The sequence below is a fragment of the Xyrauchen texanus genome, chromosome 17 (genome assembly GCF_025860055.1).
Source record: "Xyrauchen texanus isolate HMW12.3.18 chromosome 17, RBS_HiC_50CHRs, whole genome shotgun sequence".
NCBI classification, from domain to species: Eukaryota; Metazoa; Chordata; class Actinopteri; order Cypriniformes; family Catostomidae; genus Xyrauchen; species Xyrauchen texanus.
In genome coordinates, this window is record NC_068292.1 from 34918633 (window position 1) to 34930807 (window position 12175).

The window sequence follows — 12175 nt, forward strand, 5'->3', positions numbered from 1 at the left end:
AATATTCCAGGTTCAAAACAAGTTAAGCTCAATCGACAGCATTTACGGCATAAATTTGATTCCTACCAAAAAATTATTTTGTCCCTCTTTTTCTTTAAAAAAATAAAAATAAAAAGCAGAAATCTGGGTTACAGTTACAACACTTACAATAGAAGTGAATGGAGCCTATCCGTAAATGTTAAAATACTCACTTTTTCAAAAGTACAGTCATATAATACAAAGAATGTGTGTTAACATGATTTTAGTGTGCTAAATAGTGTGCTAAATAATATCCTTTTCTGTGTAAATTTAGAGCCAATTTTACAACTTCGTTGCTATGACAATTTGATGTCAACAAACACTAAAACATTCCTGTAAAAATTATGATTGAGCATGAGTTTTAACAGAAAAATATGTGTAAGTGCTTTTATAAAATTATAAGCTTCAAATTTCTGCCTTTAAACCCTCCAAAAATTGGCCCCATTCACTGAGTAGTCATGTCTCATCGGTTATTTGTTCACTTAGGACAGCAAAAATGTAATCCCTCTCAGGTGATGGTGGTCCCATTAAACCATCTCTAACTGATCTCCTAAAATATGCTCTCCATCACTCCTACACTCTCTCCCATGCCCCAGTTCAAACTCCTCTTCCATTGAGCAGCGCTAATGATATTCTGTCTCACGCACATTTACTTTAAGAGATTTGCCAGTGAACATGCCACAGACCAATGGCAAGCTGCATTGCGACAAGAGAGGAACACAGCGAGTACATAACAAGACAGAGAGGGAGCGTTGTCCAACAACTGGAATAAAAACAAAGTCACTCCTGACTGCAAGAATGAATGGGTGAGAGACTTAGGCTATACACACACTCACAAACTCCTTTGCTTTATGAGATGAACATCCATTCCAAAGAATGTCCTTTCCATTGTGGCTTAGAATGGCATCATACGAAAATACAACTTTCAAAGATATGCCATCCGTAGCAGGTTTCAAAGTTTCTGAAGGAAGAGTGGCAGAATGTTTTCCCCCCTTTATTTTTGTTTAAATCAAAAGGCTCTGGAGAATTCACCCATCCTGTCAGGCAATTCATCAAGGCATTAAATGGCATGAACATTGGAAGGGGCAAGATTAACACACCCTTAAACCTGGAACCTTGGGTAAATTTCTAGCAGGCATAGCTGTGAAACCAACAGCTCTCTGTGTCCTTTCTGTGTGCTGACCATTAGATTTTGGATTAGATTAGATCGAGGATTTAAAGACATGATCATTCTAAAACAAAGATGACTTTACAACCTTACCCATCCCTTTAAAGGCTATTTGTTTTTCAGTTTACCTGACTAGCATTACGCACTGTCACCAAATGAAGTGATTCATTCTCTAATTTACACACATAATTGACTCAGCAAACTGCACGTGCTGATAGTGTCACACACTAAAAAGGGGAATGACGGAATGTTAGCATCAGTCACCATTCGCTTTCATTGAATAGAAAACAGATGCAGTGAAAGTAAATGTTGACTGAGGCTAATATTCTGCCTAACAAACCCTTTGTGTTCCACTGAAGAATGTCAGACATTTAGTCATATAAAATAATATAGTAAATGATGACAGTATTTTCCTTTTCGTGTTAACTATCCCTTTAACTCTTGAACTGATCACGTTCCATCTCATTTCTGTTCACTTTCCCCTTGCACTTTCTTTATAAAATATAAAACATATATTAAATATATAATAACTTCAGAGGTATAAAGCAAGCACATGTCCAGAACAGATCACTGTGTGCTGACAGCAAATTAAGTTTGAATGTTTGATGGTTTAGTGTTAAAATACAGGTGCTTTCTCCCTAATCCTATCAGGGTGTCTGCCTTGTAGATCAGGAGCTCCGGGATGGAGCTAAGCCTTCCCTATCCTCCACTTTCCCATGGATTACTGCGACTGTGTTTCTCTGGAAACAGGCTTCTATTAGTTCCATTTCTGTGAGATTAATCAGACCATTCATCATCAGAGCTAGCTGTTTCTTAGCTGTTGCTTTTAAGTGCTGGGTTTCACTTAAAGTGTACCAACAAACAGGCAGGTAGATATCCTGGATGCCAAGCATGGATCTGATCAAAATAAAATCTGTTATGTTTAATGTTGTCATATATACTAAACAAAATTCAAACAATTCTTTCTTGCCCTGTTTAGAACAGTAGCTTTACTGGTAAAGAATGAACACCCCTCATGGCTTGCCTAACCTGCAAGACCTATACGTGGATCTCTTCTCTGGTCTACGCTGGTACACGAGCCCACAGTTTTTATGTAGTCAGCAGGTGGCATCATTAGCTAGAGAATAAAAATGAAAAGTAATATCCATGGGCCGAGCAATGATATCATAGCAAAACTCCCTGGCATAATTTCCCTGTTCTGCAAAGTACTGAATGGAGGGTACAGAGGTGCAAATTTTATGTGCTTCTTACTGTTGGTTATGTCATATTAAAATAATCAAAAAAAGGTTCTGTGAGGTTGTGTAAATATAGAACACTTAAAGGGACAGTTCACCCAAAAATGAAAATTCTGACATTATTTACTTATGTTGTTTCAAACCCTTATGACTTTCTTTTGTGGAACACAAAATATGTTAAGCAGAATGTTAAGGAATGATAGCATAACGGTGAGTTAATGACAGCAATTTCCTCTTGGGGTGAACTATTCCTCTAATTAAACTGCCAATCATGAATAAATGCATAAATATCAATGAAATATCATAAAAATTATATATTTTTTGATGGTGATGTATTGAGATGTTTATAAATTCTTCACATTTTAGCTGTTTGATGAGTCAAGAGAGCTGACTTCTTTATGATTCAAAGGAATATTTCAGGTTCAATACAAGTTAAGCTCAATCAACAGCATTTATGGCATAATGTTGACCACAAATAAATAATTCTGACTAGTCCTTCATTTTCTTTCAAAATCAAAAACTGGGTTACAGTGAGGCACTTACAATGGACATTTATGGGGCCAGTCCATAAATATTAAAATTCTCACTATTTCAAAAGTTTAGCCACAAGACATAAACAAAATGTGTGTTTGCATTATTGTAGTGTGGTAAAATTGCTTACTAGCCTCATCTGTGTAAAGTTATGTACAATTTTACAACTTTGTTGCAATGATGACGTAACGACCTAAACTCGAAAGCAATAGTAAAAAGTGCTGATTTAATTAAATTTACAGCTCAAATAACACATTAATTTTAACTGATGAATTAATGTTAGTGCTTTTATTCAACTATAAGCCTCACATTTCTGCCTTTATACCCTCCAAATCTTGGCTCCATTCACTTCCATTGCAAGTGCCTTGCTATAACCTTGATTTTTGCTTTTCTTAAAGAAAAGAAGCGAAGAGTGAAAATAATTTTTATGGTAACCAATATTATGCCACAAATGCTGTCGATTGAGCTTAATTATTTTTGAACCTGGAAGAGTCCTTTAAGTAGTATGTTCATGCTCAGCCAAATCTGAGTATCAGTTGAAAACGAATAGTTTTTTGTGGGGTGGTTGAGACAAAGCCTTGTAAAATGCAGTTCAAGGAAACTGACCATGTACCTTGGGTGATGTTGGATTTTAGAGTGCATGGGAGCATGCCAGAAAAGACCGCACATAAAGCTGTCAAAAGAGCGCTGAGGGCAAGAAAAATATTTCAGCATTTTAGACTCAATTGAATAGTGATCTCCCTCCCTTACTGCCCTCAGTAACCACGATAAATATAGGAAGCAAATCTAAAACTTGGCGGTCAGCCACACCATTTCAAATGTCACTCTTGGCCCTGTTTTTTTTTTTTTTGGAAACATCCCCACAACACACTTAACCACACACACACCTTTCTGACTGTGAGGTATTATACTTATTATCTAGTTGACTGTGCCTTTAAGGCATGCATTACCAATGTGTAATCATTTACACAAACACAGGATTGTCTCACCTCCAAATGCAATTCCGCCACCAGTTTCCCAGTTAAACTTCCCAGATCCCCTCAAAAATACTTAACTAGTCTGCCTCTGCCAACAAGTTTGATCCCATTAAGAAAATTATATTACATAGTATCTGAACTTGCAAATCTTGTATAGAAAAAATAAGACCTGAAAACGTCTGTGTGCCAGTTCCCTACAGTGACTGGATGATTATTTGCAGATGGGCATTGGATGGGGCTCTCAGGCGCAGCAGAGGTTTCCCCTGGCATGCCATGCATGTGATTAAATCTATGAATGCCCCCCAATTTACATCTCAGAGCGCATATCAGTTGTGTGTCAGCAAGTGTCTTAATTCAAAGTTTCAAGTTCAATTTTGAACCATAAGAGGCTGCCCTTTCACATGGAGTAAATGACAAGTGCTCTCTTGAAGGGTTCAAGGCTTAGGGCAGGGATGGATAATTTTGAAATGTTTGACTTCCAGCACCCCAGTGCCCCTTATGCATTGGCTACTTGCATCCCCAACCCTCATAACCTATGGATTGTTATACGCACACCAGTTGTTCAAAGCTTTATCAATGTCTATGAGACCAATTAAAAGCGGCTTAGGGCACAAGAAGGTCATTTGAAAAGAGGAAGGAAAGCTTGACTATTCATCAAATTGCCATCAGGCAGCACCGCAACGTGAAGGTGTGTTCTGTTAATGGTATATCTTTGAGATATTTGGGTATTCAACGCACACACGTTATATGAGCGTGTTTAATATATTTTTATACTAAAGAGCTAGGTATTTCGCGCGCATACTGGGCGAGTTCGCGCCTTTTTTTAATCCTGCAAACTCGGACTAACCCCAAAGATAAAGCCCTTGACCAGTACTTTTTAAAGGACAACTACATGTGGCTGTGTCCAACCGTCACTATCATCGAAAGAATAAAATGACGTGACCGAAAAGCTAAGCGGACATTAGCGATATTTGAATTCGGTTCTCGAACTTTTTTTCATTTATGCCATGTTGCGTATTAATTTAATTGTGCACCTTTAAAGCTCTTTAGAACATTATCCCAGTTGAAAATGGACCAAGACCACATTTAGATCAGTGGTCAGGACTGAAAGGCAAAAATGTGACGTGTTTTTTTCGAGTCTTTGAACCGTTGTGGTAATTTTCATACACAGTGAAGGAATTATCTGACAGGAACAGATGCCAAAACAAAATGTAATGTAAACGTCTCTCATTGAAGCTGCTGTACGATAAAGTAGGCCCTACACATCAAATCCTGACACTCTTTGATAGTTTACTTCATAAAAACATTCAGTAACTAAAATACGCACGCGCAGTCAGTGAACTGTGCCACATTTAAATAAACATTGCTACAAGTAACAGGTCTTTTTAAAATGTCAACAGATTTGTCTTGAAATATAGTCATATAATGTGCGGAGTGCTTATAAGTGTGGAAGTCTGGATATGTCAAGTTACTACGCTGAGGTGTAGGGTGGCGCAGCTTAGTGGTTAAAGCTCTGGGCTGGCAACCGAAAGGTTGTGGGTTCAGACTCTGTAAGGAACGATCCATGAATTATCATCATTCAACCCCTGAGAAAGACACTGAACATCATCCTAAATTACCATGGTAACGATAGTCACTCCAGGTGAACTGCGAGTCACTTTAAATTAAGCCATTAGCTGGATGACTTTAGTGAATAGTAGCCTAAATGACCTATGAAATCCATATGGAGAGGATGCAGGAATCCCTCACCTCTTTTGTTTCTTCTCCAGCGGTGAGACTGCTGCGTCTGACAGTGGCTGTAGTCCATACAGTTCAACACGATGAGCGCAAAGGAGAAGAGTCGAAACTGCATCTGGGCGGCTGTGTGTTTGGTCCCGACTCAGGTTAGAAAGAGTCAAAGGTACTCGCCGTGAGCCTCCAAGGTTCGTATATTTAGTTTAAATATGTACAGAGGATCGGGGAGTTGAGGAGTCCGCACTCATGTCACACATTAGACGGGTAAAGAAAACACCATTTCTCAACACCGGTTTATGTCATTTTATGTAAAGAGAGCGAAGTGCTTTTATTCACACCAGAAAAGTGCCAGGAAAGGGAAAAATCTCTAAACTCAAAAGTTCTACTGATTAATATATAGGCTACGGTTTGGTCGATCAACGTACTTACAGGCAAAACAATTTCATTCAAAGAACTTGCTCAGCGCAAAATTGAATGGTTTAACGACATCACCACAAACGCGTAGGGCAAGATGGATTCCTTCAAAGTAGCTGCAGAAAGCGAATATACCAGCGCGAATGTGAGTCTAGTCCAAAAAATATAGTAACATGTATAGCAAGTTCCTTCCGAGTGCAAAACTGGACTTGGAGCATCCAGCATCCCTCGCGCAAAAGTTTAGTCTCTCAGAAGTCCCTTTGCTTCACAGTCGGAAAAATCTCCCCAGACATAATGAGAAAACACATGGATGCAATAGTATAAAAAAAGCTTCTGAATAAACCCTTGTGGTGCATTAAGATGTGTGTAACTGTGGTATATGCTGCAGTGCTCGGCTGATGATTGAGTACTATCACTCTACTGGTGCTGATGCTATATAGGCGCTCCTGTCACGTGGAGACCTAAGATCTGGTGGGGCTTTTCAGAGTAGTTTGAGGAGCCCCTCGCTCAGCGAGGGGCTTGTTTAAGTTTGCGAAGATGACAAATGGAATTTCTCCCACTGTATCTATACATCACATATGAGCCTCCTCAGGGTCCTATTGCATTGGTTGGAATTAATAGCAATGCGTATTTTGAAACCGTTTTAGACATATTTGATTATTTAAATCACATGAAATATCACATAATTTATCACAACACTACTGGGAACTGTATTATTGTTAAACTACAGTGATAGCCCATTGCAATAACTACAGCAATAAAAGTTCTCCAATCAAAACTAAATTGCAAGACAGATTCATGTATAATTGGAAGTTATGAAATAAAAAAAATAAAAAATATATATATAATATGGACAGAATGAAAAGGAAAAAGGGGTCCCTTGTATCCAGCTCTCACAAATAATGGAAATGATCTCATTTAACCCATGAGAAGTTTCTAATGGCTTATATATTTTTTGTTTTGTTTATTGATATGAAAGCTAGTGTAAATCTATTCACAAAAGATTTTTATATAGGCTAATAGCATTAATAAAAAAATATATATATATATATATCTTTTTGGTTGATTTAAATAGATTTTGTATATGAGTGAAAACCATTTAAAACGTGTAGTATAAAATAATTTAAAGCAAATATAAATTATACAATCACATACAAATAGAGTGTGTGATTACATCAGGTGAGGCAACTTTAAAAGATTCCCTGAGACTTATATGCAAAAATGGGCATTCATTATTTTTAAACGAAAGACATGTTTTACCCAGCTTGACCACTAGGTGTGGCACTTAATCTTTTATTTATATATCGATTTATTTTTTTTTCATGTTCTTGGACTATATCTGATAATGTCTTCATTGTCTCTGATTTAGGCTCAGATATAACATTCAGAAATCTTCCAGGTCAGGTCAAAGTGAGCAGGTACTGATTCCCTAACTTATAACAGGTGCATCACAGCACTTTAAATCCAGAAAAAGTAATCTTTGTCTTAAAATCATGATTGCTTCTGTCAGTATGGGCGCTTCGTTTGCCTTCTAAGTGAAAAGCATTTGTAATTTCTAAGTGATGACACTCTCTCCTTGAGATCAAAGTGAAATTCTCACAAAGTGAATGTTAATTATATGAAAAGCAATTTGTTTCAATCAGTACGAGACAATAGTTTCTTTTTTTTTTTCTAAAAAGAAGAAAAACAAAAAAGATATTATGGCCAATATCTTTCTTCACCTGCCTTTAAAAACTGAAGGAAAAGCATTACCAGAATTGTAATCAGATAAAGCTCAGATTCTATTCTCCCTAAGAGTATCTAAAGACTTTCTATCCTTGTTTACTTCATATTAACACCATTTACAGCATAAACTCCCGAGACATTTAAGTGCATATTATACGAAGATCCTGAATATAAATCTAAAGTACCTGACTTTTTACTTAATAGCTTAAGGGAAAGTAAAGCTTCTGTATTGGGCAAGATTCTCTAATGATATATCATATTACAGAAAAACTTATCTAAATATGCTGTAGGCCTCCTCTTGTAAAGTGCACAATTATTAGAGAACATGTATATTTTAATTATGTCACCTTGTTTTGAACAAATGCCTCAACCTTTTCATTGGTGGAAAATGGAATGAACAATGCAAAAAGGAAATTATGTTGCCTTTTTAACCAAAACCTATGTTGACCTTTTCTTTTGGGTGTTTATTTATTTATTTTAAGTGAAGTGACAGACGTTGTGGTGGACAATCTTCTTGGCCGCACGTCTGCTGTTGGTCTGGATGTCTTACTAAAACAACATCTGAGACAGCACTCTTAAGGTGAATGTGATAATTAAGGTCTAGGAGGGTTTTATTTTCGTAATGTGTCATGGCAAAGGACCGGTAAACCAATCACTTTAGCCCCCCCCTTTCCTCCGCCCGCTGGGAAAGTAAAGGTGACGTCAGTTGTTTTAGAAGTCTGGCTGAGAGCCCGAGCACTGTGGCAGCTATAAGCCCCCTCTTCACTCGTCCAGAGAGACAGGGCCCATAAACATGTCAGCTGATAGAGAGGCCAAAGCAGACATTAAGACACCCTTTGAATCCCAGCCTGCAGTGTCTGCAAGCTCTCGGCATGTTTAGAAGAGGTAGGGACAGAAATAGATAACAGATAGAGAGACTGAGAACGTAGGTGTCACGCACAGAAGATGAGAGAAGTCATGTGAGGGGCGTTGATTGTCTTGCCCATCTGTGAATAGAGAGGACAACTTGCATCCAATATGACAACAAAGGATGGGACAATCACCTTACGGTGCCCTCACCGCATACATCTCCCTGGTCTGCTGCAGAGGAGTGGGCCGCTACATAACAGTGCCATAAACACAGCAGACTAAACACTCATTTATCATTACGGCGCAAAAACACAGAGCCAAACTCCGTCCTGGTCAGTAACTCAAAGCACATTAAAACTTCATCTATTACACAAAAGATCACAACCACTTAACCTTCAACCACCATTTGTAATGTCCAGGAATAAAATGCAAGCACGAGGTGAAAATGGTTTTGTAATGTTTTTTTATTTATTTATTATTTATTATCAGATGTACTGAACCCCAAGTGCAAATATAAAGCCTCTCTCTCACTCCTTTGAAGGACACAATAAGGAGAACAGTATGTTGGGCTGCAGTATGGGAATGCTGGAAAGCAAGATCGAAGTGTACGGTCCACAAAGCACCACTCAATAAAAGCCAGTATCCTGAGCCGCCCAGTTTGGAGTCTGAATAGAAGAAGAGAGAGAGCCAAATATGTCATTATCCCAAAACAATCTCAAGAGAAACAGCAGGTGATTTCATTAGAGTTGATTAAACATGGTATTGAGTGTATCACATGGCTATCCTACAGACAAAATTGTTTCTTAAGTACAAGCTGTTCAAGTACAATTTCACATCTTTTACATTTTTGTGCCTTGAGAATATTTTATATTAAATTGCGTTTAGCCAAACACATCAATATATAGGACTTTGTGTTATGGCAATTGCCATTGTGGTGTTTGTGTATTGCTGTGTGTAGATTGAGTCAGTAAATTTGTGTGTTTTTTTATATTGAAACATTCTATTTTAAAATACTTCCCGAAGTAGTACTTTGAAGGGACATGGTATGCATTGTGGGCCTCAGTGGGCCAATCAGTGCATGCACACATTCACAGCCGAGATCAAACAGAGACTGACTGAACCCCAAGCAAAACATATGTGGTGACTCCTAAATGCAAAGAACATCAGCTTTGAGTCCACCGAAGGTTGTGCGATCGTGTGCAAGCATTATTTACTCTGCCACGCTGAGTCACTAAACTCAGACCCACTTCTTCATGGCAGTGCTGCCCTACCTTGTCATTAGCCCTTTAAAGACAAATGGCATGATGAAAGCCCTCGCTCTGTTAAACTTGCTCTTACTTGTTTACACCATGTAAAGACAGTTCTGGGTTGATTGCTATTCAACATTCTTCAAAATGTGCTTTGGGTAGATCATTTGTGTGTGTAAACTACAGGGCTCAAGACAAACAGATGAGATCAGATAAAAGCAAGGAGAATGAGAAAGAGGATGGGCTTGGGTAAGTACGAGGAGACAGAGATGCTCTGGTGCTCTGACCTCATTCCTGTTAGTGTGGCTCAACTTCTTCTCAATGTTCATGGCCAGCATTTGGCTGCGGAACGAAAGACTCTTGGTTTTCTCGATCACCTGCTGATATGGCGAAACGGCGTTGTTTCCCATCACCACGTGACCCTGCCAAAGGTAAGAGAAGACTGTCAGGACTGAATTAAGGGAAAACCAATCCTTTTTAGTTTCAACAGTCATACCTTCATTCAAAGACTTGAAATTCACTGTCTCCCCACTGTCAGTTCAAAATACATAGGAGCTAACACTAGGTCATTCCAGTAGAATGTCATGTGATTTGAAAAATCAGAGGGCTTTATTCTTTGTTATGACATGCAACGTTCCTACAGGAATGCAATGACACAGTCCTACAACTCTCAAGGGAGGATACAGAGTAAGATTGAGGTTTGTATTGAGATCCTGGGCAGAATTACTAACGTAATTGATTGCCCCTACTTTCTGTATTAAAGCAGAACATAATCCCCACACAAAAGAGACTGAATTTGATTTTCAGACTAATTAAAGGACACTTACACAGCATGTATCTACGCAGCATATATCAATTGTTTGCAATTTGAGGAGGGAGACAGAAAAAAAAGTTAAATAAAATATGAGAGACTCTTACCAGTTTGGAGTCGATTTTGGCGTCCAGCCTTGCATTGCGAATGAGGTTTACAATCCATCTTTCTGCCTCCTCGGGAGTCATATTCAGCTTATCGGCCAGCATACTGCAAGAAAAACAGAGTCCATTAGGACAAACTAAGGTGGAGAGGGACCATTATATACACTGATGGTATTAGATGAAAATTGGGAGGTATATAACAATCTCATGGGTTTTGTGTGTGTAGGTTTAAAGTGCTGATCAAAAGGACTGGATTTAGAGCATTTAGAAATTTTCCACACATAGCTACATCTTGCGTACAGAACACACAACATAAATTAAGTAATTAGTGTTATATCCAGGGAGTGTCTACGTGTAGACCAGTTTTTCAAGACAAAAACAGTCCACATCTGCACACTGCACCAGCAGTGTACTAAAAGGAGTATCATGAAGTAGTAGTGTGTATGCGCTGAACACATCAATATAGGTTAGCGTTAAAAGAGTATACTTTCAAAGGCTGACTTGACCATGCACAAGACGTAATGGCACACGGAAAAACTAAGTATGCCCTAGCCTTAAGAAACCCATACAAAGGGAATACAATTACATCATTGTCCATTCATGAGTATGGGTCAAGGTAACGATGACTGGAAAATGGATTGAGTCTGAGTAGTAAATTCATCCGACTTTCTGGCATGGTTTGGTCCTAAACCACTGAGATAGCAAGACTTCTACTGACCATTTACTTCTTTCTGGAGCCACTGTGCCTAAATAAAAGCCAGGTGTGTCCTATGATCTTTGATTGGTTAGGACAGGGATGTGCCATTGATGGAGGAAAGTGAAGTAGGGGACCTAGTGTTCTTTGATCCAAAATCTTACAACTGCAGCTGGCCCCTTTTGGCTTTATTTTAGCTAATCCTCTCTCTCCCCATCAGCCCAGCAATCCCCTTATTTCATGCTTGTCAGGAAGACCAGGCTTTTCCCATTCTGTTCTTTATGAAAAGCCTAAAACAGGTTCTAAACATTGAATATACTTACACAGTGAAAGGTTAACTCAATCACCCACCGTGGCAACAGCATGGGTCTGGAGACAGGGAGAGATGACAGCTTGTATAATTTCACTCCCAGTGAAACCCTTCGAAAATGATGCGTGACAGTATAGATTGGTCATAACGCTCATTATTTAGAAGCTAACATTCAAAAAATGTGCAGTTTGTCACATCAAAAGTTCCAAGCTGGTGATGGTTAACACATGTACAACATCAAGCAGTGACACTAGGTACCAGAGAATGGAATGCATGTTGACTCCAGGGGTTAAAGCAGTGACATGAAAACCAAGCTCTTCAGCAGCCCCAAAGTACTCATCAAAACATGGTGTGCACT

General features: G+C 38.6%; 2 protein-coding genes across 3 annotated transcripts in view; both read right to left on the bottom strand.

Annotated features, from left to right (window-relative positions):
* LOC127658404 (R-spondin-2-like) overlaps positions 1-6457 on the bottom strand; it is a 94063-nt gene extending 87606 nt beyond the window's left edge. For both annotated transcript variants that reach the window (XM_052147678.1, XM_052147677.1), the window contains exon 1: positions 5679-6457. In XM_052147678.1, coding sequence (XP_052003638.1) covers positions 5679-5781 — 103 coding nt within the window. In that variant the 5' untranslated portion in view covers positions 5782-6457. The remainder of the gene's footprint in view (positions 1-5678) is intronic.
* Positions 6458-9103: 2646 nt separating this feature from the next.
* LOC127658397 (eukaryotic translation initiation factor 3 subunit E-A-like) overlaps positions 9104-12175 on the bottom strand; it is a 58994-nt gene continuing 55922 nt past the window's right edge. The window contains exons 11-13 of the mRNA XM_052147668.1: positions 10817-10919; positions 10186-10320; positions 9104-9316 (exon numbers count right to left, since the gene is read on the bottom strand). Coding sequence (XP_052003628.1) covers positions 9278-9316; positions 10186-10320; positions 10817-10919 — 277 coding nt within the window. The 3' untranslated portion in view covers positions 9104-9277. The remainder of the gene's footprint in view (positions 9317-10185; positions 10321-10816; positions 10920-12175) is intronic.